Source organism: Neoarius graeffei, chromosome 6 (assembly GCF_027579695.1).
Source record: "Neoarius graeffei isolate fNeoGra1 chromosome 6, fNeoGra1.pri, whole genome shotgun sequence".
In the NCBI taxonomy this organism is placed as follows: domain Eukaryota; kingdom Metazoa; phylum Chordata; class Actinopteri; order Siluriformes; family Ariidae; genus Neoarius; species Neoarius graeffei.
This window is the reverse complement of record NC_083574.1, coordinates 8,790,672-8,811,113: the sequence shown is the minus strand read 5'-3', so window position 1 is coordinate 8,811,113 and position 20,442 is coordinate 8,790,672. Positions and strand designations below refer to the sequence as shown.

The 20,442-nt window shown below is 40.5% G+C and overlaps 2 protein-coding genes across 5 annotated transcripts in view; one reads left to right on the top strand and one right to left on the bottom strand.

Moving 5' to 3' along the window:
• ddx11 (DEAD/H (Asp-Glu-Ala-Asp/His) box helicase 11) overlaps positions 1 to 13,273 on the top strand; it is a 115,157-nt gene extending 101,884 nt beyond the window's left edge. For all 3 annotated transcript variants that reach the window (XM_060923267.1, XM_060923268.1, XM_060923266.1), the window contains 7 exons: positions 1,326 to 1,475; positions 4,226 to 4,294; positions 6,529 to 6,629; positions 7,165 to 7,249; positions 7,339 to 7,414; positions 10,687 to 10,841; positions 13,044 to 13,273. In XM_060923267.1, coding sequence (XP_060779250.1) covers positions 1,326 to 1,475; positions 4,226 to 4,294; positions 6,529 to 6,629; positions 7,165 to 7,249; positions 7,339 to 7,414; positions 10,687 to 10,841; positions 13,044 to 13,076 — 669 coding nt within the window. In that variant the 3' untranslated portion in view covers positions 13,077 to 13,273. The remainder of the gene's footprint in view (positions 1 to 1,325; positions 1,476 to 4,225; positions 4,295 to 6,528; positions 6,630 to 7,164; positions 7,250 to 7,338; positions 7,415 to 10,686; positions 10,842 to 13,043) is intronic.
• wash1 (WAS protein family homolog 1) overlaps positions 13,262 to 20,442 on the bottom strand; it is a 39,704-nt gene continuing 32,523 nt past the window's right edge. For both annotated transcript variants that reach the window (XM_060923271.1, XM_060923269.1), the window contains 5 exons: positions 18,140 to 18,332; positions 17,850 to 18,047; positions 17,018 to 17,176; positions 16,714 to 16,782; positions 13,262 to 13,908 (listed from right to left, as the gene is read on the bottom strand). In XM_060923271.1, the coding sequence (XP_060779254.1) occupies positions 13,757 to 13,908; positions 16,714 to 16,782; positions 17,018 to 17,176; positions 17,850 to 18,047; positions 18,140 to 18,332 (771 nt within the window). In that variant the 3' untranslated portion in view covers positions 13,262 to 13,756. The remainder of the gene's footprint in view (positions 13,909 to 16,713; positions 16,783 to 17,017; positions 17,177 to 17,849; positions 18,048 to 18,139; positions 18,333 to 20,442) is intronic.

Below are 20,442 nucleotides of genomic sequence, written 5' to 3'. Positions count from 1 at the left end.
ATATTTAAACCTGGATTTTGGTGTCACCCAAATGTTAATGACTTAAATACGGTGACCATGGTTTCAAATGTGTTCCAAAAAAAAAATTGTGTACTAAAATGTCACTGACTGCACCTTTTACCATGGGTATATTCAGGAGCAGTGTTGTAGTCGAGTCACTCAACCTCAAGTCTCGAGTCCAAGAACAACACTCCAACCGCACCGTTTGACGGTGGCTGTTTCAGCGCCATTAACATTAGTTTGTTCCTGAACATGACGTATGAACAGGTGAATGTGCTTCTCTTTATCAGGGAGTGTGAAGTATTCGGTCAGAGATGGTTGGGAGATGGATGTATGTGCAGAAGGTGTGTTTATTAATACAAATGAAGACGGTAAACAATCCAGAATGGCAGGCAAACTCGTAAATAGGTTGAGCGACGCACAAACAGGCTATCAAAGATGAGAGAAAGGAAATCAGGAAACCAAGCAAGGAAATGAGGCTCGGTAACGTGTCAGCAACGCAACTCAATACTTCACAAAGTGAGTGTGTTTTCAGTTATATCGGCGCGCTGATTGCACCTTCATCCTGTCCAGGTGCGAGTCGTTTACGCCGCGAGAGTCCGCTTGGCGCGTGCACTGTCCGGAGCGCACCCAAGAGTCTATCTGATGTACGTGCCAAGGACGAAATTAGTATAAAAATTTATGTAGATATAAATATCTTATGCTGAATTATTATGGCATGTTACGAAAAATAAAGAAAAAAAAATCCAAGTCCTCGTCTCCAATTTACGAGTCCGAATACAGTTGACGCACGAGTCCGATTCGTCAGTGCTCAAGTCAAGTCACGTCACGAGTCCTTAAAATTAGTGCACGAGTCGGACTCGAGTACTACAAGCCTGTTCAGGAAATATATAAGTATATTTTTATTAAAATTTATAGTCATGGCCTAATGGTTAGAGAAGCAGCTTTGGGACCGCAAGGTTGCCGGTTCGATTCCCTGGACCAGCAGGAATGACTGAAGTGCCCTTGAGCAAGGCACCTAACCCCCAACTGCTCCCCAGGCTGCTCTTGGTATATTTTATGTCGCGCTGGCCAAGAGTGTCTACTAAATGCCTGTAAAATAATTATAATTAAATTCCACCTTATCATTAGAAATAGATCTTTATGTATAAAAATCTATTATTCACTATTTACACTTGTTAAAAATACCATATGTATGAAGACGCAAATAGAAAACATCACCATGCCGTCCTTCCACCCATAACAGCTTAATATCACTGCTACTGTTCATGCACATGACATTTGTATTTTGTGTGTGTGTGTGGTGTGTGTGTGTGGGGTGTCAGATGGAGGAGACAGGGCGTGTTCTGTCCAACCTGTGCAACGTGGTTCCAGGAGGTGTGGTCTGTTTCTTCCCCTCCTATGAGTATGAGAGGAGAATTCTGGGACACTGGGAGACTAACGGAGTCCTCCAGCGACTTGGAGCCAAAAAGAAGGTTGGTACTTCTACACATTACGACAGTTAAGGGCGATGCTAATCAGTGATGTGTTTTCTAAAGACAACATGAAAAAAAAAATCCTCCAGAATGAATCGTTTATGAAAACGAGCCAAGGGAGTTTAATGAAGAAATAGTACATGCAGTGAGTGGTATTTTGTGCTTAAACATACAACCCCGATTCCAAAAAAGTTGGGACAAAGTACAAATTGTAAATAAAAACGGAATGCAATAACTTACAAATCCCAAAAACTGATCTTGTATTCACAATAGAACATAGACAACATATCAAATGTCGAAAGTGAGACATTTTGAAATTTCATGCCAAATATTGGCTCATTTGAAATTTCATGACAGCAACACATCTCAAAAAAGTTGGGACAGGGGCAATAAGAGGCTGGAAAAGTTAAAGGTACAAAAAAGGAACAGCTGGAGGACCAAATTGCAACTCATTAGGTCAATTGGCAATAGGTCATTAACATGACTGGGTATAAAAAGAGCATCTTGGAGTGGCAGCGGCTCTCAGAAGTAAAGATGGGAAGAGGATCACCAATCCCCCTAATTCTGCGCCGACAAATAGTGGAGCAATATCAGAAAGGAGTTCGACAGTGTAAAATTGCAAAGAGTTTGAACATATCATCATCTACAGTGCATAATATCATCAAAAGATTCAGAGAATCTGGAAGAATCTCTGTGCGTAAGGGTCAAGGCCGGAAAACCATACTGGGTGCCCGTGGTCTTCGGGCCCTTAGACAGCACTGCATCACATACAGGCATGCTTCTGTATTGGAAATCATAAAATGGGCTCAGGAATATTTCCAGAGAACATTATCTGTGAACACAATTCACCGTGCCATCCGCTGTTGCCAGCTAAAACTCTATAGTTCAAAGAAGAAGCCGTATCTAAACATGATCCAGAAGCGCAGACGTCTTCTCTGGGCCAAGGCTCATTTAAAATGGACTGTGGCAAAGTGGAAAACTGTTCTGTGGTCAGACGAATCAAAATTTGAAGTTCTTTATGGAAATCAGGGACGCCGTGTCATTGGGACTAAAGAGGAGAAGGACGACCCAAGTTGTTATCAGCGCTCAGTTCAGAAGCCTGCATCTCTGATGGTATGGGGTTGCATTAATGCGTGTGGCATGGGCAGCTTACACATCTGGAAAGACACCATCAATGCTGAAAGGTATATCCAGGTTCTAGAGCAGCATATGCTCCCATCCAGACGACGTCTCTTTCAGGGAAGACCTTGCATTTTCCAACATGACAATGCCAAACCACATACTGCATCAATTACAGCATCATGGCTGCGTAGAAGAAGGGTCCGGGTACTGAACTGGCCAGCCTGCAGTCCAGATCTTTCACCCATAGAAAACATTTGGCGCATCATAAAACGGAAGATACGACAAAAAAGACCTAAGACAGTTGAGCAACTAGAATCCTACATTAGACAAGAATGGGTTAACATTCCTATCCCTAAACTTGAGCAACTTGTCTCCTCAGTCCCCAGACGTTTACAGACTGTTGTAAAGAGAAAAGGGGATGTCTCACAGTGGGAAACATGGCCTTGTCCCAACTTTTTTGAGATGTGTTGTTGTCATGAAATTTAAAATCACCTAATTTTTCTCTTTAAATGATACATTTTCTCAGTTTAAACATTTGATATGTCATCTATGTTCTATTCTGAATAAAATATGGAATTTTGAAACTTCCACATCATTGCATTCCATTTTTATTTACAATTTGTACTTTGTCCCAACTTTTTTTTGGAATCGGGGTTGTATGTAAACTCAATTTAAGCACAGGGGTTATTTTGGGGTGTCAGTAATTTTAGAGAAATCCTTCTAAGAACTTTTGTTCAAAGGAAGGTAAGAAGTTTCTCCAACCCTTTAGGACATTTTACTTAAAGGGCATGTTCTGGACCAATTTTGGTTTTTTTATATGAAAGTATGTACCTTTACACACTCATCCAGAAGGGTAATTTTGCACAAGGCCATCTGTCTACAGCAGAAAAAAAATAAAATAACAAAACGCGTCTGGAAAAATCCCAAGGGAGTCTGGAGCCAGAATCGTGACGTTACCTGCGGAAGCGCCAGCAGGCTGCGAGAGCTTTGCACGGTTTCAGTGCACAGCCTGTGTAGACCAAGTGCTCCCATTTCTCTCTCATTGTCCGGTCTTTTGGGAAACGATGAGTACTAATCCCATCAAGATTGGTGTTGCTACACCCTCCTACGATACATCTGTTAACCATTTTAATAATTACGCGATAACGTTGAAGAAATTTGCAGCAAACCACCAGGTCGTTTTCTCATAAACAAACCAGCGCTGACGTAGGATTCAGAAGGAGGCGTCCCACACGCGACGTCACGAAAATCAATGTTTGCCGGGAAATCCAAATGCAAAGTTTTTTCAGAGGCGGACCAATTCGCCTCAAATGGCTCGATTTCAACTGAATTTTTCTGGTATTGCGCAAGGTAAAAAAAAAAATTGGACAAAATGCAATTCAGGATCTTGCTCCTGAATTTGCCTGTGATATGCACTTTTAAAGTTGGAGAAACTATTTGAAGTGTGCCAATAATTCTGGAGTGAGTGAAGTGGTACTAAAAATCAGAAGGCTTTTAGAGAATACAAAAATATTTATATGTTGATGGAATATTACAGGAAAAGCAAATTCATAATTTCAAATTGCACACACTAACAAGGTTAAACTGCGCAAAGTTCATTAATCACGTTATGTTTACCTGCAATTCAGATCTTTCAGGAACCAAAGAAAGCAAGTCAGGTGGAGCAGGTGCTGTCGGAGTACTCAAAGTGCATCCAGGTGTGTTGCTAATGATATTTATTGTTCATGTGTGTGTGATTATATATTTTTTTAAACTACACTTTTAAAGAGTCAGTATAAAATAGGTATATAGCAATATATCACGTGGTGATAAATCGCAATACAAATGTATGCCACTTTAAATTGGGTAATAAAAAAAATTAGGCTGCGTAATCTTAGCTTTTCCTAGCTGTAATTGCGTTGTTTAGACAGCAGAGGGCACAATAACATCCAGACTACATGTGACGTCAGAGTAGGTGGAAGTAACACAGCTCTAATGCCTCAAAAACGGATCAAAGATTACAGTATTTACAGATCATGGTTTCAGTTTTAATTTCAATTTCAAGATGCCACTCCCATTTTTTCTGATGTGGGGTTGTAATGATTGTGCCAGAAATATCGCGGGAAAACCGAATCATGAACCCAATATGGTAAATCAAACTGAATTGTGAACTGGATGAAGCGTTTCATGCCAAGTATATAAAATGTTTGATCTCCTTTATATCTTACTATAGCAGAGACTCAGATTGTTGGCGCGCCCGCGTCTAAGACGCACTATTTCGAATAATGAACGCGTTGTCGAGAGGGGCAGGGGCCAATATGGACGCGAGCATTTTATACCCTATTTGGAACGTTTCGTGGCGTATTACTTGACTTCATGTTCTCAATATCAAATCTTGCACAAATATGCAACTTCCAACATAATTATCTGGATATTCAACAGATTTCAGCATCGGATGAATTTGCTTTGACTGCCGCCATATTGAATATATGTTGGACCCGTTCGTGTATTTACGCCGCCCCGTTTGTAGCGTCCCAAGCGAGTAAAACCTGATCCAAGTCTTTCGCTAGGTGGCGTCTTACGGTCTATGTACGAATATTCGAAAGAGACAAGAAAACATGGATAAGAAAAAAAAAGAAAAAATATATCTATTTTGTCATTCTTCGGCAGAAAGAGAGTACATTCACCTGAAAAAACTGATACCCAAGGTAATTAATTAGTCATACTAGATTTACAACAACTACTACTGCAACATCAACTACAACAGCAACCACCACTACTACCACCACCACTGGTGACTACTACTATACCCCTATACCAAACTGAAAACAAGTTAATAAAATAAATTATAATTTACAAGGAGGAGATAATATAGATGTGATATATAGTGGCCTGTGGTTGAATTCCAAAATATTGCCACTGATTAAACAATATCTCAATATATTTGGTTGAAGCATTGATTTTTGTCATCTACATTGCTTCATATGGCTTCTAATACCAAAAAAAAACCAGAATTGAGAAGAAAAAAAACCAACCCCTGGGCTGCCCCAGCTGTTCATTGGCCTCGCTTCGCTCACTAGGTTCGCTTCAACTGAAGGATAAATCACTGGGCCCCCCCATTGTAGAAATGGGCCCCTTGACCTGCAAAACAGAGTCTCTGCTATAGAAGTATTGGATCTAATTAGTCAAAAGGTGATTTTTCTCTAACTGGTTAAAATTATGATGTCATTCTTTAATTAAAAAAATTGTAATCATTAAAAAATTGTGTTGTAAGAGGAATAAAACACTTTGGGGCATGATCTTCTAGGAAAATAATCAGCTTTGTGATGGAAACTGTAACTGATGCTTTGCGCCATCCTGTTGTTGATTATTTTCTAATAACAGCATGCCCGGTGTTGTATTACTAACTACTTACCAACTGACCGCGAGGTCTTGGGCCGTATAAAAAGACCTGTCTGATATTTTCCCGTAAAGACCGAGCCAGCGAGGTTAATAAGGAGTTTATTATATAGCTGCTTTTTTTTTTTTTTTTCTAGGATTAAAATAGATGGTCGTTTATAATGAGGCGTGACGCTGCTTTCAGTCACATCATATTTGTTGAGTCACGCATGTAGAATAAACGGCTAGCGGCTTCTGAATGCTCTTCGTTGCTCGTTTCTTGAATACCTCTGTGACTCGTTTTGTCTTTTGGCCATTTTTGAAGCACCTTGGAAAGAAAGTCCGTAATCGTCTCCGGGCAAATACTGCCCGTCAAGGAGCCAACCAGAGCGCACGATTTTACCAGAAGTGGCTTGTGCCATATAATAAATACAAGTACTTTATGTATTCTGCTGATTACACTCAGTTTTTGTTATAAGCTCATGTATTATGATATCTATACGGTATATTGCCCTGTTCTAACAGTGTGGTGTTACGTTTAAGTGACAGATTTGTGTGAATTTATCTGCTGTAGCGCTGCAGCAATACTGGAGGTGGCCAGTCAGGGGCGCTGTTATTCTCTGTGGTTGGAGGAAAGATGAGTGAAGGGATTAACTTCTCAGATGATCTGGGCAGGTGAGAGTGATTTTTCTGACAAACCAACTGACCACAATGACTGTGATTTTGAAATGGTATACTATACACACTGTTCAGACTAAACTTAACCCCCCCAGTGTGTTCCCAAAAGTCTGCTGGTTTAGTGATCAGGTAGCAGGGGTGTAGCAGGGGTGTGATGCAAAATATTCCCATCATTGTGGAAATCAGCGTTCTGTTAATTATGCATCTAATGCAGTTGCACCATTTGAACACCAGAGGGCAACACACATGCATTACAAGACCACATTAACACAATATATACATAATATTAATTATATGTAAGAATACTAATAACACTTAATGTAATCTACAGTGCCCTAGAAAGCGGTTATGGAAATTGGGCATTTTAGCCGAGTTTGGACTTTTTTTCCTGTTAAAATGCCTCCTCGGATTTGGCTATGGAGGTTTTTTTTTTTTTTTCCCATCTTGCTTTTGCACTGTCAACTAGGTTCGCTTAAATCTGTGCACGTTTACTTCATCAGTCTCTCGTGTGTGTGTGTGTGTGTGTGTGAAGGTGTATTGTGATGGTTGGAATGCCTTACCCCAACATCAAGTCCCCTGAACTTCAGGAGAAAATGGCGTACTTAGACAAGCACATGGTTAGTGACAATTTTTTTTTTTTCCTTTGTAACGTCAAGAAAAATCTCCTACAGAATATCTATTTTTAATCTTATTCCTTCCTTTCCAGCCTCATGTGGGTGGCAGAAGTCCAGGAAAGGCTTTAATTGAAAACCTGTGCATGAAGGCCGTCAACCAGTCAATAGGTATAACGAGGGTTTGTGGGTATAACACACACACACACACACACACACACACACACACACACACACACTAACTGTACTTCTGAGGACCTTCCATTGACAGGCTGATTTGCATCCTTAATATCAGTGTTGTTTTTGGCAGCCATTTTTGATTTAGTTTTAGTCTTTTGGACAAAATGCTTATTTTTAGTCACATTTTAGTCAGTCAGTCATTCATTTTAGTCGAAAAAATAATCAGGGCTTTGAACCAGAATTTTTTTCCTATTGGTTCGTTCCGAACAGAAACGGAATTTTAACGTTTCTGGTTTTGGGTTCCACCATTAAATAGACGTTCCCGAACCGGTTAGAACGAAAAAATTTAGTTCCCGGAACGGTTAATTACGTTCCCTGTCAGCTGTTTAACAAATGGCTATAAAATTATGTCTCTGTCTCATCCAGCTTAAGCCAAATGTAGGCTAATTCTATTACAACCTTCATTAAATAAGACAAGAAATAATTCAAAACAATTATTATTTCAAATGTTGGCGATTTGGATTCTCAGTATGTCTTCCCATCTACACAAACAGAAAAAGTGCCAAAAATGAAAGAGAATTCGTTTAGTGTGTTACCAAAGGCAAGTCAGGCCCTATGCATTGATAGGCTAACAGAGGTTAACGTCATTTAATGTTCACGAGCCTCTCATTAACGTGGACAAATATATTGATATCGTGTTTGAAATTGACGTTTTTGAATAACGATAGACTGCAATATTTACCTCTTATTTAAGACGTGGAGACGTGATAGTAGTCCACCCTCCCGCTCTCTCCATTCAGTCAGCGAACGTCACGCAGGAAGTGAACCCCAGCGGGTCATAGAAACTTGTGCAGGAGAAGAATGACTATTTGTAGGCTATGGAAACTTTGAGGAGCGAAATAAAAACCGGTATTAACCGGTTACCATTATTTTTAATAAGCGTTTCTGTTCCATGTGAAATAGAAAAAGTTTTCGTTTTCGTTCCTTGAACCGGTTCAAAGCCCTGAAAATAATTACTTTAAAACATTAAGTTAGGCCAATCCAGAGATAGGAAACTGTAATCGAGGTTGACAGGTTGTGCAAAACATGCTCTCAAAACAAACTTGTTTCACTCGAATGTAAAAAGTATGTCAAATATTTGGGTTTAATAATCGATGACGATCTTTCTTGGAAGCCTCGTATTGATTTTATTTGCAACAAAATAAGCAAGCTTGTCGGCCTTTTGGCCAAGCTTAGACGTTTTATTCCACTACATACCTTTATGACATTATATCGCTCTCTGATTCAACCTTATTTAACATGTGGTCTTAGTTCTAGGGTTGTAAAACTCAAAGTATTAATCCTACAAAAATGAGCTTTAAGACTAATCCATTATTTTACCAGTAAATCATCTTTTCTATGAATGTATTTCTAAATTAATGTATGACGTTGTTAATCAAAGTGCATCCTCAAACATTTGTAAAGTCTTCTATTTCTAGTATCCATTCTTACAACACTAGGTCATCTTACTCCAAGAACTTGTACACTCGGTATTCTCGTACAAAAGAACTCATTTTCCCGTGTTGGTGTTCGGGTATGGAACCAAATTCCAACTTCTATAAGAGCTTCATCTAAATTGTCATTCAAGAAAAAGTCAGACACCACCTTTTTTCTGATTTAAGTACATATGGATATGATGTTGACATCTCCAAACTCTTCTTTTCTATATATAATATTTTATTTATGCATAGTATTAAATAATATTTCAAGTTAAAACTAAGATGAATTATCATCATCATCATCAGGATAAGTATACCTCTCTATATATACATTTTTCAATGTTATTACTGTACCTTTTATATCGAATAACAAGTATTGTCTCCTCTTTCATACATATTTCAGTATTATATTAATTCATATAAAATTCATAGTAAACATGAGTCTGCTTTGATTAGCAGTGCGCTATTTGCAGACTCGTGTAGTCTATTATATGTTTATATGTAACTGAAAAGATTGATTGATTGAAGTGTGTATGCACGCTACATAAACGCTGTCTAGTGCAGACATCCCAAGTCTCCCGCATTCTAGAGCAAAAGCATGCACGCGAGAGAGAGTCTGCATGTGTGCCTATTCATGTAGCGTATGCTAGACAAACACTACGTTCAGACTGCAACCTGAAACGACCCATATCCGATTTGTTGTGAAATCCGATTTTTTTGTTAGGCCGTTCACATTACCAATTATGAGACTTGTATGCGATCTCCAATATGAACGGAAAACGACCCAAAAGTGTCCCGCATGCACAAATTGACACGTAATAAGCACATCTACCTAATACGTAAACCAAAAAAAAAGAAAAGCGCACTCTTCAAGTTTGCAAGTAAAGCATGGAGATGAGGCGAGACCTGGCGATGTGGTTTTTGTGGCGGCGGCGGAACTCACACAATAATCTGATTAATGTGGGCAGCAGACTAATGAGACCGAAGGTGTCAAATTACTGGAAATTTCCAGAACAATCTTATAATCTTGTAATACAGGGTGATTTAACATCCAGGTCCCTACCAAATCCACCATTAGCTTGATCAATTCTATAAAAGTCTATTTAAATTCTGAAAACTGTACAAATGTTGTTGTTTTCCACCAAAGAGGCGGGATTAGCCAACGCAGAATAGTGACGTTTGTCTGTTGTTGATGACGTGTAGGTCGCATGAATGCGACCTGTCCGGTCAGACTGCAGTCGCATGTGAAAATAACGGATATGCATCGGAATTAGGACCACATATCCAAGCGGCCTGGGTCGCATGTGAAAAAATCGGATCTGTGTCGTTCAGATCGTCAATAACAAATCGGATACGGGTCGTTTCAGGGTGCAGTCTGAACGTAGTCAAAGAGCATCCTGATTGGTTTACAGACATCCAAAATCAGGATGCTCTTTGTCTAGCATGCGCTACATGAACACATGCAGACTCGCTCTCCCTCGTGTACTCGCCGTTGGAGGAAACGCTATGCATTTTGATAGTCCTATAGCCAACCCACTAACATTTTCGTGATCAAAGATTTGTGTTTATCTCATCACTGTCTCGTTTTAGTCATGAAAAAAAAGGTGCGTTAATCATTTCGTCATCGTTAACGAAAACAACACTGCTTAATATAATATTAATGACTGCATCTCATTAGCTTTTGGTGAAGTTTGTGAGCAATCAGCTGGACATTGTGTGTCCAAAAAAAAAAAAACCCATGCATCTTGTTTCCTGAATTTCATCACTTCCTGTCTCCCTTCTCAGGCCGGGCGATTCGTCACAGGGGTGATTACGCCTGTATCGCGTTGTGTGACCGGCGCTACGCCCGCACTGGCACGCTGCAGAAACTTCCGGAGTGGATCCGAAGCAGCACACGCACGCACAGCAACTTCGGGCCAGCTTTCGCCAGTGTCAGGAAGGTGAGGACGCGTTCATAGACAAAAAAATACCCACACTTCTCACGTGTATATTCAAATTCTCAGAATTGTAATGAAATACCTTCAAGATCATGTTTTTAGTACAGTTTGTCAATTATGGCGTATTCACACCTACGTTGTTTGGTCCGGACCAAAGGAACCCTGGTGCGGATCTTTTGGAGGTGTGAAAGCAGACCGGACCTAATCCGACAGTTTTGCTTTTTTGTACCTCGGGAGCTTCCGTCGTTTGTCGAGCATTATGGGAAACGGAGTCTTGACACTCCACCGCAAAGTGCAAACACTGTTTCGGTTGTCAAGCGAACCTTACAACAGTCGTTCAGTCATTCAGACCAGTGGTAGGCTAGACTACAGAGTACAAAAAATGAGTAGGGGGCAAACGTGGGCCGAGGAAGAAACGCGTACCCTTGTGGATATATGGGCAGATGTCCACATATCTGAGCTTTTGGAGAGAACACACAAAAATGCCGACGTGTTTGCTGTATTCAGTGAGAAAATGAAGGAGAAGGGGTTCACGCGCTCCTCAGAACAATGTCGGCTAAAAGTGAAGAAACTCCGTCAGACCTACATTAAAATCAGGGACATTCTTTCAAAAAGTGGCGGTACTAGCGACTTGCGTGAAGAGCCAGAACTGTCACAACATGATGTGCGCTCATCAGCGCTATCCTCCGTAGCCGCCTTGCCCTTTGTCATCGTCGTTGATAAATTACTTGTACAACAGCATAGTAATCGCACAATTGTGAAAACAGTAAAAAGCATATAGCTTTGATGACATTAAAAAGAATAACAGCACGGAAAGCCTCCATGACTACTTTTGAACTTAACGCTTTGTGCGCGTGTCGTCTCTGACCAATAGCTGAACGACCTCAGGGCGCGTGGCTTTGTTGACAGATTTTGTTCCGCTTACTAAAATGTACAGTGTGAAAGCAAAGCGAACCGCACCAAAATGAAAAAATAAAAAAAAAACATTTGGTTCGGACCAAAGCAAGTGAACTATCCTGGTCTGAATACACCCTTAGTGGAAAAAATACTGCACTTTTAAACGTGTCTCGCTGTATGCTTGTGTTAGTGGAGTAACACCTAGCTAATTAAGTTTTTCAAACTTTAATCTCATAATAAAACATTTTAGGATTTGTGGTTTGCAGCTGCTATAGTACAAGTGAAGAAGTACGATGTGCCACTCTTAAAGGAACAGTCCACCGTACTTCCATAATGAAATATGCTCTTATCTGAATTGAGACGAGCTGATCTGTACCTCTCCGAGCTTTGCGCGACCTCCCAGTCAGTCAGACGCGCTGTCACTCCTGTTAGCAGTGTAGCTAGGCTCAGCATGGCCAACGGTATTTTTGGGGCTGTAGTTAGATGCGACCAAACTCTTCCGCGTTTTTCCTGTTTACATAGGTTTATATGACCAGTGACATGAAACAAAGTTCAGTTACACAAATTGAAACGTGGTGATTTTCTATGCTATGGAAAGTCCGCACTATAATGACCGGCGTACTAACGCCCTGGTCTGTCCGCCCTGTCTTAAAAAAAAATGGTACAACTCGAGCCCCATGGTAAAACCACACTTCCAGGAGGGGCTGCCGTCTGCCTCCCGAGAGCGCTCCTTGTCGGGCACGGCCAGGCGGGCGAATGCCCTGGTCTGTCCGCCCTGTCTAAAAAAAAAAAAAAAAAAGGTACAACTCCGAGTGAAGGTATCAATGCGCTGCCGAAGCGCGCAGAAGGTGTTAGTACGCCTGTCATTATAGTGCGGACTTTCCATAGCATAGAAAATCGCCACGTTTCAATTTGTGTAACTGAACTTTGTTTCATGTCACTGGTCATATAAACCTATGTAAACAGGAAAAACGTGGAAGAGTTTGGTCGCATCTAACTACAGCCCCAAAAAATACCATTGGCCATGCTGAGCCTAGCTACATTGCTAACAGGAGTGACAGCGCGTCTGACTGACTGGGAGGTCGCGCAAAGCTCGGAGAGGTACGGATCAGCTCGTCTCAATTCAGAGAAGAACATATTTCATTATGGAAGTACGGTGGACTGTTCCTTTAAAAGAACACCACTTTTTCATTAAAAGTATTGTTTTCCTGGTAGGATGAGTACACGCAAGTGACAATAATGCACTACAGCAGAAGGTGATCATGTCTAGCTCTAACCACGTGAGTGAATATTTGTCTGATTTTGCAGTTCTTTCTGGAGAAGCGACGAACGCAGCACTGAGCAGAACCAGACCATCGCATGACCTCAATTCTATAGCCAAGTTCTGTATGTATTAACTTGTCAAAGAAAGCCACGTATATAATTAACATTCTTATGCGGGGTTTAGCGAGTTTGGGTTCGGATCGATGTTCGTGTCCGACTGTTACAGTTTAATGTGAATAAATTGAGTACGTATATGAACACTCTCACGCTGATGTATGATTTTATTTCTCACAGGGGTTCAGAAATCCAGAACTTCATTTCACACACTGTGCCAGAGCCATGTGTTTTCCTAACAGATGGCAGAAAATAATCAGTGCATGAAGAATGTAATTACTTACACAAATTATCCTTCAGATGCCTAGATTTTATACCAGATAAGATTTCACAAGTTTCTTTGAGTGTTTTATCTTATTAGTGCATTGGGCAAGCAAAAGCTCCAGAGAAACTGACACCTAATGGGCCAGTTAAGTGCAATGAAGGAGTTAATGATTAACAACTTTATTTTAATCTATTACAGGAGAATTGATTTGTGTTACTAAAAAAAAAAAAGCTGAGATGATTAAATCCACACAGATTTTTCCCTACATCATCGAGACGTCATAATAAGCTTTCACGTCTGTGGTGTCGCCAGAGCTTCAGAACGGTTCACCTGTACTTTCAGTTCTTAAAGAGAGTCATTAATAAGTCGTCTGTATGGGCTACGCCTCCCAGTCGTCATCATCCTCGGCGGTTGGCTGGTGGGGAGCAGGAAGGGGCGGGATCACGTCTGACATTCTAGCGAATGCGCCGCCGGAGCCGCCAGGCGTCTCTGTGGAGTCTCCTCCTCCTCCTGGGACTTTACCCGAGATGCCTATAGATTATAAAACTAAATCTTCAGAATCGGCAACCTACAGTCTTCAAACTAGACACAACAGGGTATTTCAGATTATTTCTTTTCATAAAATGAATACTTATGGATATTACGCCGCTGCACTGTTGAAGTTTTTAGTAAGGAGTTGATTTAATATTTACAGAACGAATTTCTAGTGTGTCAGCACTTTATAAAACTTGCACTGAAGGAACAACTGCAATTAATAACAGGAACTGACTTATCTTACAGGTATTCCACATTTAAAAGCACTTTAGTATAAATTTATAGAAAACCGTGTCCTGATTATCGAGAACTGGGCTGAATCGCTTTGTCACAGTAAGTGAGGAAGAATTAAACATGATTGATAGAAAATGCTGTTCCTAAAAGCACTAAAGATGCTACAAGGTTTGGTCTAAAACTTTTCAAAAGGTAAAGTGGAATTTATTCATTTTAAAGTGACAAGTCTGGGCCGCACCGTTATTACATTTGCGTGCTGCATTTGAAATAAAGATAGACTGCCTTTCGGATTTTTCACATGTAAGTCATAAAAAAAAAAATTTCCACAGACACCCAATTATTTTTGTTTAGTGGACCAAAAGCTACTGAATTCAAAATCACAGACTTCCATTTTTTTTTTTTTAAATTAACAAATTTAAGGCCAAGTGGCCCTAAAATCTTCACGCAAGGCATTGTGGAATATAAATATCGGCACTCAGCTGTTCATTTAGCAACAGAATGATGGAACTGTCAGTGCATGCTCAAAGGTAAACCTGCGCATTTGCTTTAATCCCCTCAAATTAAATAACTTCGCAGCCACAGAATGGCCAAATTTCAGAGGGAACCAAGTTTCACCGATTATGAAATCGAAAGGCCATCTCGCTTTAATATGATAGTTTATACAGGTGATTTATTTAAAACAAAAATTATTTGCTTTGTGAATAATTGTTAAATGTTTGATGCCAATTTGTTATCGCTGCTGTATAAGGGAAATAAAACGTTTCAGGATGGTAACTAATTTTGCTTCATCACATATTTAATTCTAAATATTTTTCCTTAAACTGGACCATATACACAGTTGTGTTCATAATGACATCTTACAAGGACTTGTTAAAGAACCAAATGCAACTAAAATGACATCAATTGCTTTTGTAATAAAGTATTAAATGGCCTTTTTGTGATTTCTTCATTGACAATTATTCAACCCCTTTAAAACTACCACTCTTAAGAACAGAGGTTCATTCAAGTGTTTTCAATCAGGTATTGAAAACACCTGTGGATGTCAACGAGCGTCAATCAAGCATAATAAGCACCAATTAGGCAGATTTAAAAGGACTGTGATACTCAGCTCCTTCTAGACATTTACTGGTGTGTTGACAAACATGGTGAAGGCAAGAGAATGGTCCCAGAAGACAGGAGAAGAGGTTATTTCTCTTCACAAGAATGGCAATGGATATAAGATGATTTCCAAAATGTTAAACATTCCAAGAGATACTATCGGAAGCATCATCTGTAAATTCAAGGCAAAGGGCACAGTGGAAACGCTACCTGGTCGTGGCAGAAAGAAGATCCTGACGGCGACTGCTGTGCGCTACCTGAAGCGCCAGGTGGATAAAAATCCCCGTGTGACTGCTGAGGAACTGAAAAAAGATCCGTCAGATGTGGACATTGAGGTTTCAGCACAGACAATAAGGCGCACACTGCGTAATGACGGCCTGTATGCCAGAACTCCCAGGCGCACCCCCTTGCTGACTCCAAAGAATAAGAAAAGTCGACTGCAGTATGCCAGAAGTCATGTGGACAAGCCACAAAAGTTTTGGGAAAGTGTTCTGTGGACTGATGAAACTAAATTAGAACTGTTTGGGCCCATGGACCAGCGCTATGTTTGGAGGAGAAAGAACCAGGCCTATGAAGAAAAGAACACCTTGCCTACTGTGAAGCATGGCGGGGGGTCAATTATGCTTTGGGGCTGTTTTGCTTCTAATGGTACAGGGAAGCTTCATCGTGTGCAGGGTACCATGAATTCTCTTCAGTACCAGGAAATCTTGGAAGAAAATGTGATGGAGTCTGTCACAAACCTGCAGCTTGGGAGACGTTGGACCTTTCAACAGGACAATGAGCCTAAGCACACATCCAAGTCCACTAGAGCATGGTTGAAGATGAAGGGCTGGAACATTCTGGAGTGGCCATCGCAGTCACCAGACTTAAATCCGATTGAGAACCTCTGGTGGGACCTAAAGAAGGCAGTTGCAGCGCGCAAGCCTAAGAATGTGACTGAACTGGAGGGTTTTGACCATGAAGAATGGGCTAAGATACCCGTTGGTCGCTGCAAGACACTTGTCAAGCTATGCTTCACGCTTGAAAGATGTTATAACTGGAAAAGGATGTTGTACTAAGTACTAAGAATGAATGTCACTTGGGGGTTGAATAAAACTGATAATGATGTGAGCACAGAAAAGACATTTGTGGTCATTTTATTATAAATGTTATGTTATATTTGTCTAATTTACAAGTGCCTCTTTTTGATTTAATTGTAAATAAGATGACTGAAATGATCAAAATCAATGTCAAACTGGCCAAAACACTTAATTTCAGTGGGGGTTGGATAATTGTGAACACAACTGTATGGTCTGTTGGTCTATGTACATTACTGGCTGTGTCCTGTATTCAGGGTTTTTCCTCAGGACAGCGACCGCGGTTTCAATTTCACTCAGAATCGTAACACATTCTGTTCAGTTTGATGTACATTATCTCTAACTGTTCATTTCTTTTCCCCCATTAAAATGAATAATTTCGATAAAGTCCTACCTTTCCTCCGCATGGCCAATTTATTAAAGAGATCGGACATGAAATCTCCTCCACTGACCGCTGCTCCAACTGAAGGACGTAAAACAAAACACAGGGTTCAAGGGGTTAGTGAGTTTTAAAATAATATTCAAGTTCATGAAATAAGAGCCAACGCGCTCACTCACTGTCCTGCTGATGAAGCAATCTTGAACCAGAGTGTTTTTATTTATTTTATGGTATCATATCGTATAATCAAACTGTTTGTTTGTTTAGAGCTACTTTATTCAAAAATTCAGGTTGAAGGTTCGTGTATTCAGACTCTGACCTTGCTCCTGTTCCTTCTGTTTCTTCTTCTCCATCTTTCGCTCTTTCACGTTGCGCAGTTTGGCTTTGCCGATGCCGCCAGCGTTACGAATCGACTCGAGTAAGCTGGCTCGCCCGTCTGACGGCTGCACAACCTCTGTAGGGGCACCTTTTACTGCACCTAACACACACACACGCATGCGCTTAAAAGTTAGATGTGGAACACAAACATATTAAAATAACACAAAATACAGTGCCTTGCATAAGTATTTGCCCCATTGAGCTTCTCCACACTGTGCAAGGTTGGCCTTTTGGTAGATTCACGCCCTCTTTACCCACTACAGAGGACAACCTTGATATCGACGGCCACATTTTTTTAATAAACAAATTAATGCGGATCTGCAAGATGTTCAAAAAGTGAGATTTTTTTTGTTATGAACTCACGACACCTTAATTTCATGTAGTTGATTCCAATTAAGCAACTTCTGATGGAAACTGGTTGCACCAGGACTAATACAGGGGTTCAAAGCAAAGGGTGTCAATACTTATGCAAGCACAAGTTTTTTTTTTTTTATTAAATAATTTCGTAAAACTATCCCCCCTGCAAAAAATTACGGATTATTTTTGCTTAGATGTATGACATCATCCCAATTAAGTTCATTTTAGCTCCAGCATGAAACACGAGACAATGTGGAAAAGTTCAGGGTGTGAATACTTATGCAAAAAAAAAAGTTTAAGCATATGACTGAATAATAAAATAATTTTTTTTTTTTTTACTTCTGGCTGGAATCAAACTAATATTTTGCCACAGTATCTAATCTCAGCCTATATTACTAAAGGGAATTGATTAATACCTGTGGGCGGGGCATGACCAGATACACCTCTACCACCTGTGTCATCTAGAACAGCAGGAGGTGGTGGAGGAGGAGGAGGAGGGGGTGGGGCTGGAGGAGCTCCAGGGGTAGGAGCTATAACCTGAGGAGACTCAGGAGGAGGGGGTGGAGGAGGTGGGGGCGGCGGTGGAGGTGGAGCCTCAGATCGAAACTGGGAGCCTGAAATATGAAAAATATTCAATCAAGACATTAAAGCAAAAGCTGCTCTGGTTCTGATTTAGTCCAGTTCGTTTCTGCACACTGTGTATCACCGTCATGTTCTGGGCCGAAAGAGGGCAGCTCTGGTATGGTCGCACTGACGGCACCAGAAGGAGCAAAGCCTGGGCCGAGGTCAGCGCTGTACATGAGGTCATCGGCAATGCCAGGCAGGTCCGGCAGATACGAGGGCACATCGATCTCTGGCACTTGCCCCAGGTCTGGCACGTAGAAGTAATTCTCTGCCGTCTGACAGAAAATGAAAAATTACTACAAATAAATTGTTGAACTCTTGATTCTGCTCAGTCAAAAGTTGTTGATTAATTCTCAGTGCGAGTTTTAATTCAAAATACCACGATAATTTGCACAGGGACTCGTACGCCATTATTTTTGGTATCTGACGGGTACAAAAATGAATAACCGTTAACATGACGGAACTTTCTTCAAGACGACGTTTAACATTTACAGAAGGAGGCTCCAGTGTCGGCTCTTTGTAACAGCGAGTAGGTTTTCTTCTATGAGAAAGTCTTCGAGTTTACGCTTTCTGGTTTCTCAGTAGCATGTTGTGTTTGTCTTATTAACGTTAAAACGGGGAGCTGGTGCGAGAGGCTACATTATAGCAGCTCTAAGTAATATAATATATCAACATTCACTGGATATGAGCAATCGTGTGCTCTGATTGGCTACTCTACTACTAGGCTATCAGCTCATATACCGTGAGTAGAGAAAAACAAAATGGTGGCGCAGGTTACTGAACCAACCGAGGATGAAATAGAAACTCTACTTGAAAACAAAACCGCTCAAAAAAAATAAGCAACAAAATATGGAATGAAAGTATGTTATTTACCAGCTGGGAGGTCCGTATGGTGAAATACCGTGACTGAGGTCTTGAAAGTACTGAGCAAGGCCCTCTGGGCCGAGGTCACGGTATTTCACCATACGGACCGACCTTAAGCTGGTAAATAATATATTTATTTTTTCTTTAACAAATTCTAACGGAAAACTGAGCCGAGACGCCATTTTGAATCCTCATTCATGGCTGTAATGCAAATGGCTTCCTCCTCGGTATACAAGTGCACTTCCATGGCAGGAAAAAAAAAAAAAAAAAAACTACATTTTGCCACCTATGTAGTCCCCTATTTATACAAAATTGAGTCATTCAGCCATGTTTTTGCTCGGTGTTAGCAACAATTAAAGGTTTTTAGCTTTCTCCTGAAATGTTTTCTTTTATTTCTTCTTCCTCAGGGTAGTAAAACTCGCTTTCACTGTGAACACTGTCGTTATCGCTATCCGTGCTGTAAAATTAATGTGAAAATAAATGTTGACAAAAATTGCTACGTTTGTTATTGTGAACGAGCGAGTCGCCAGAGGTCCGTATCGTAGGATACGGGCCCGCTCGCCAGCCAATCAGAGCGCAGGATTTGATGGAAACCGGACCATGAAAAAAATAATTGATAGTAAGAACGTATCTTTTGCATTTTTCAAAATTGCTCCTGTCATTTCGCCAGTTTTTTTTTTTTTTACATTAAGTGGAAATTATTTTGTTGGACGTTTTGTATAAAGCTTTTATTTATCGAATTTGCAAAAAATAAAAATGCTCCGTTTCTTAAAATCCAGTGAATGTGAATAGAATATACTAGCAGTTATTCCACTGTCTCGTCATATGTGGCTGACTTTCAGCTCATTTACGACTCGATTTCGTGGAATAACGCTTAAATAGCTGTGAGAACAGGAACTAACTTGTTTTCATGGACGTTCCACAACACTAACATGCAACTAGGAATGGGTGTGAGCGATCATCCATTTAATCTTGTCGCTCTACGCAAATCAATCAGCAGCGGTTAGAACTGACTTCGGAGACACAGACTGGTTCCCAATAGGCAAAGGTGTACCACAGGGTTGTATTCTGTCACCTATTCTTTTCAACATGTACGCGGAGTACATCATGAGAAAGGCCCTTGACGGCTACGAACCTGATTTCAGGATTGGCGGATCTAAATGTGGCCAAAACGAAGGCAACGATAATAGGAAATGTTGAACGGCGTACAATTTCAGTTGACTGTACCAACATTGGAATACTCAATAGCTTCAATTTTCTTGGCTCCCTGGTTGTAAATGATCACGGTAATCTGAAGGAAGTGAAGAGGAGAACTGCCATGGCAAAACCTGCCACAAATCTACTTATGGAAAAACCAATATTCCCTGTGATGACTTTTATGGATGCGAATCTTGGGAGTTGAGTAGAGCAGCGAAAGACCGGATATCGCCGTTTGAAGCCAAGACTGCTGCGTATTTAATGGTGTGATCGCAAAACAAATGAGTGGGTGATAAATGAGATCGATGTACTGTTAAACTGTAT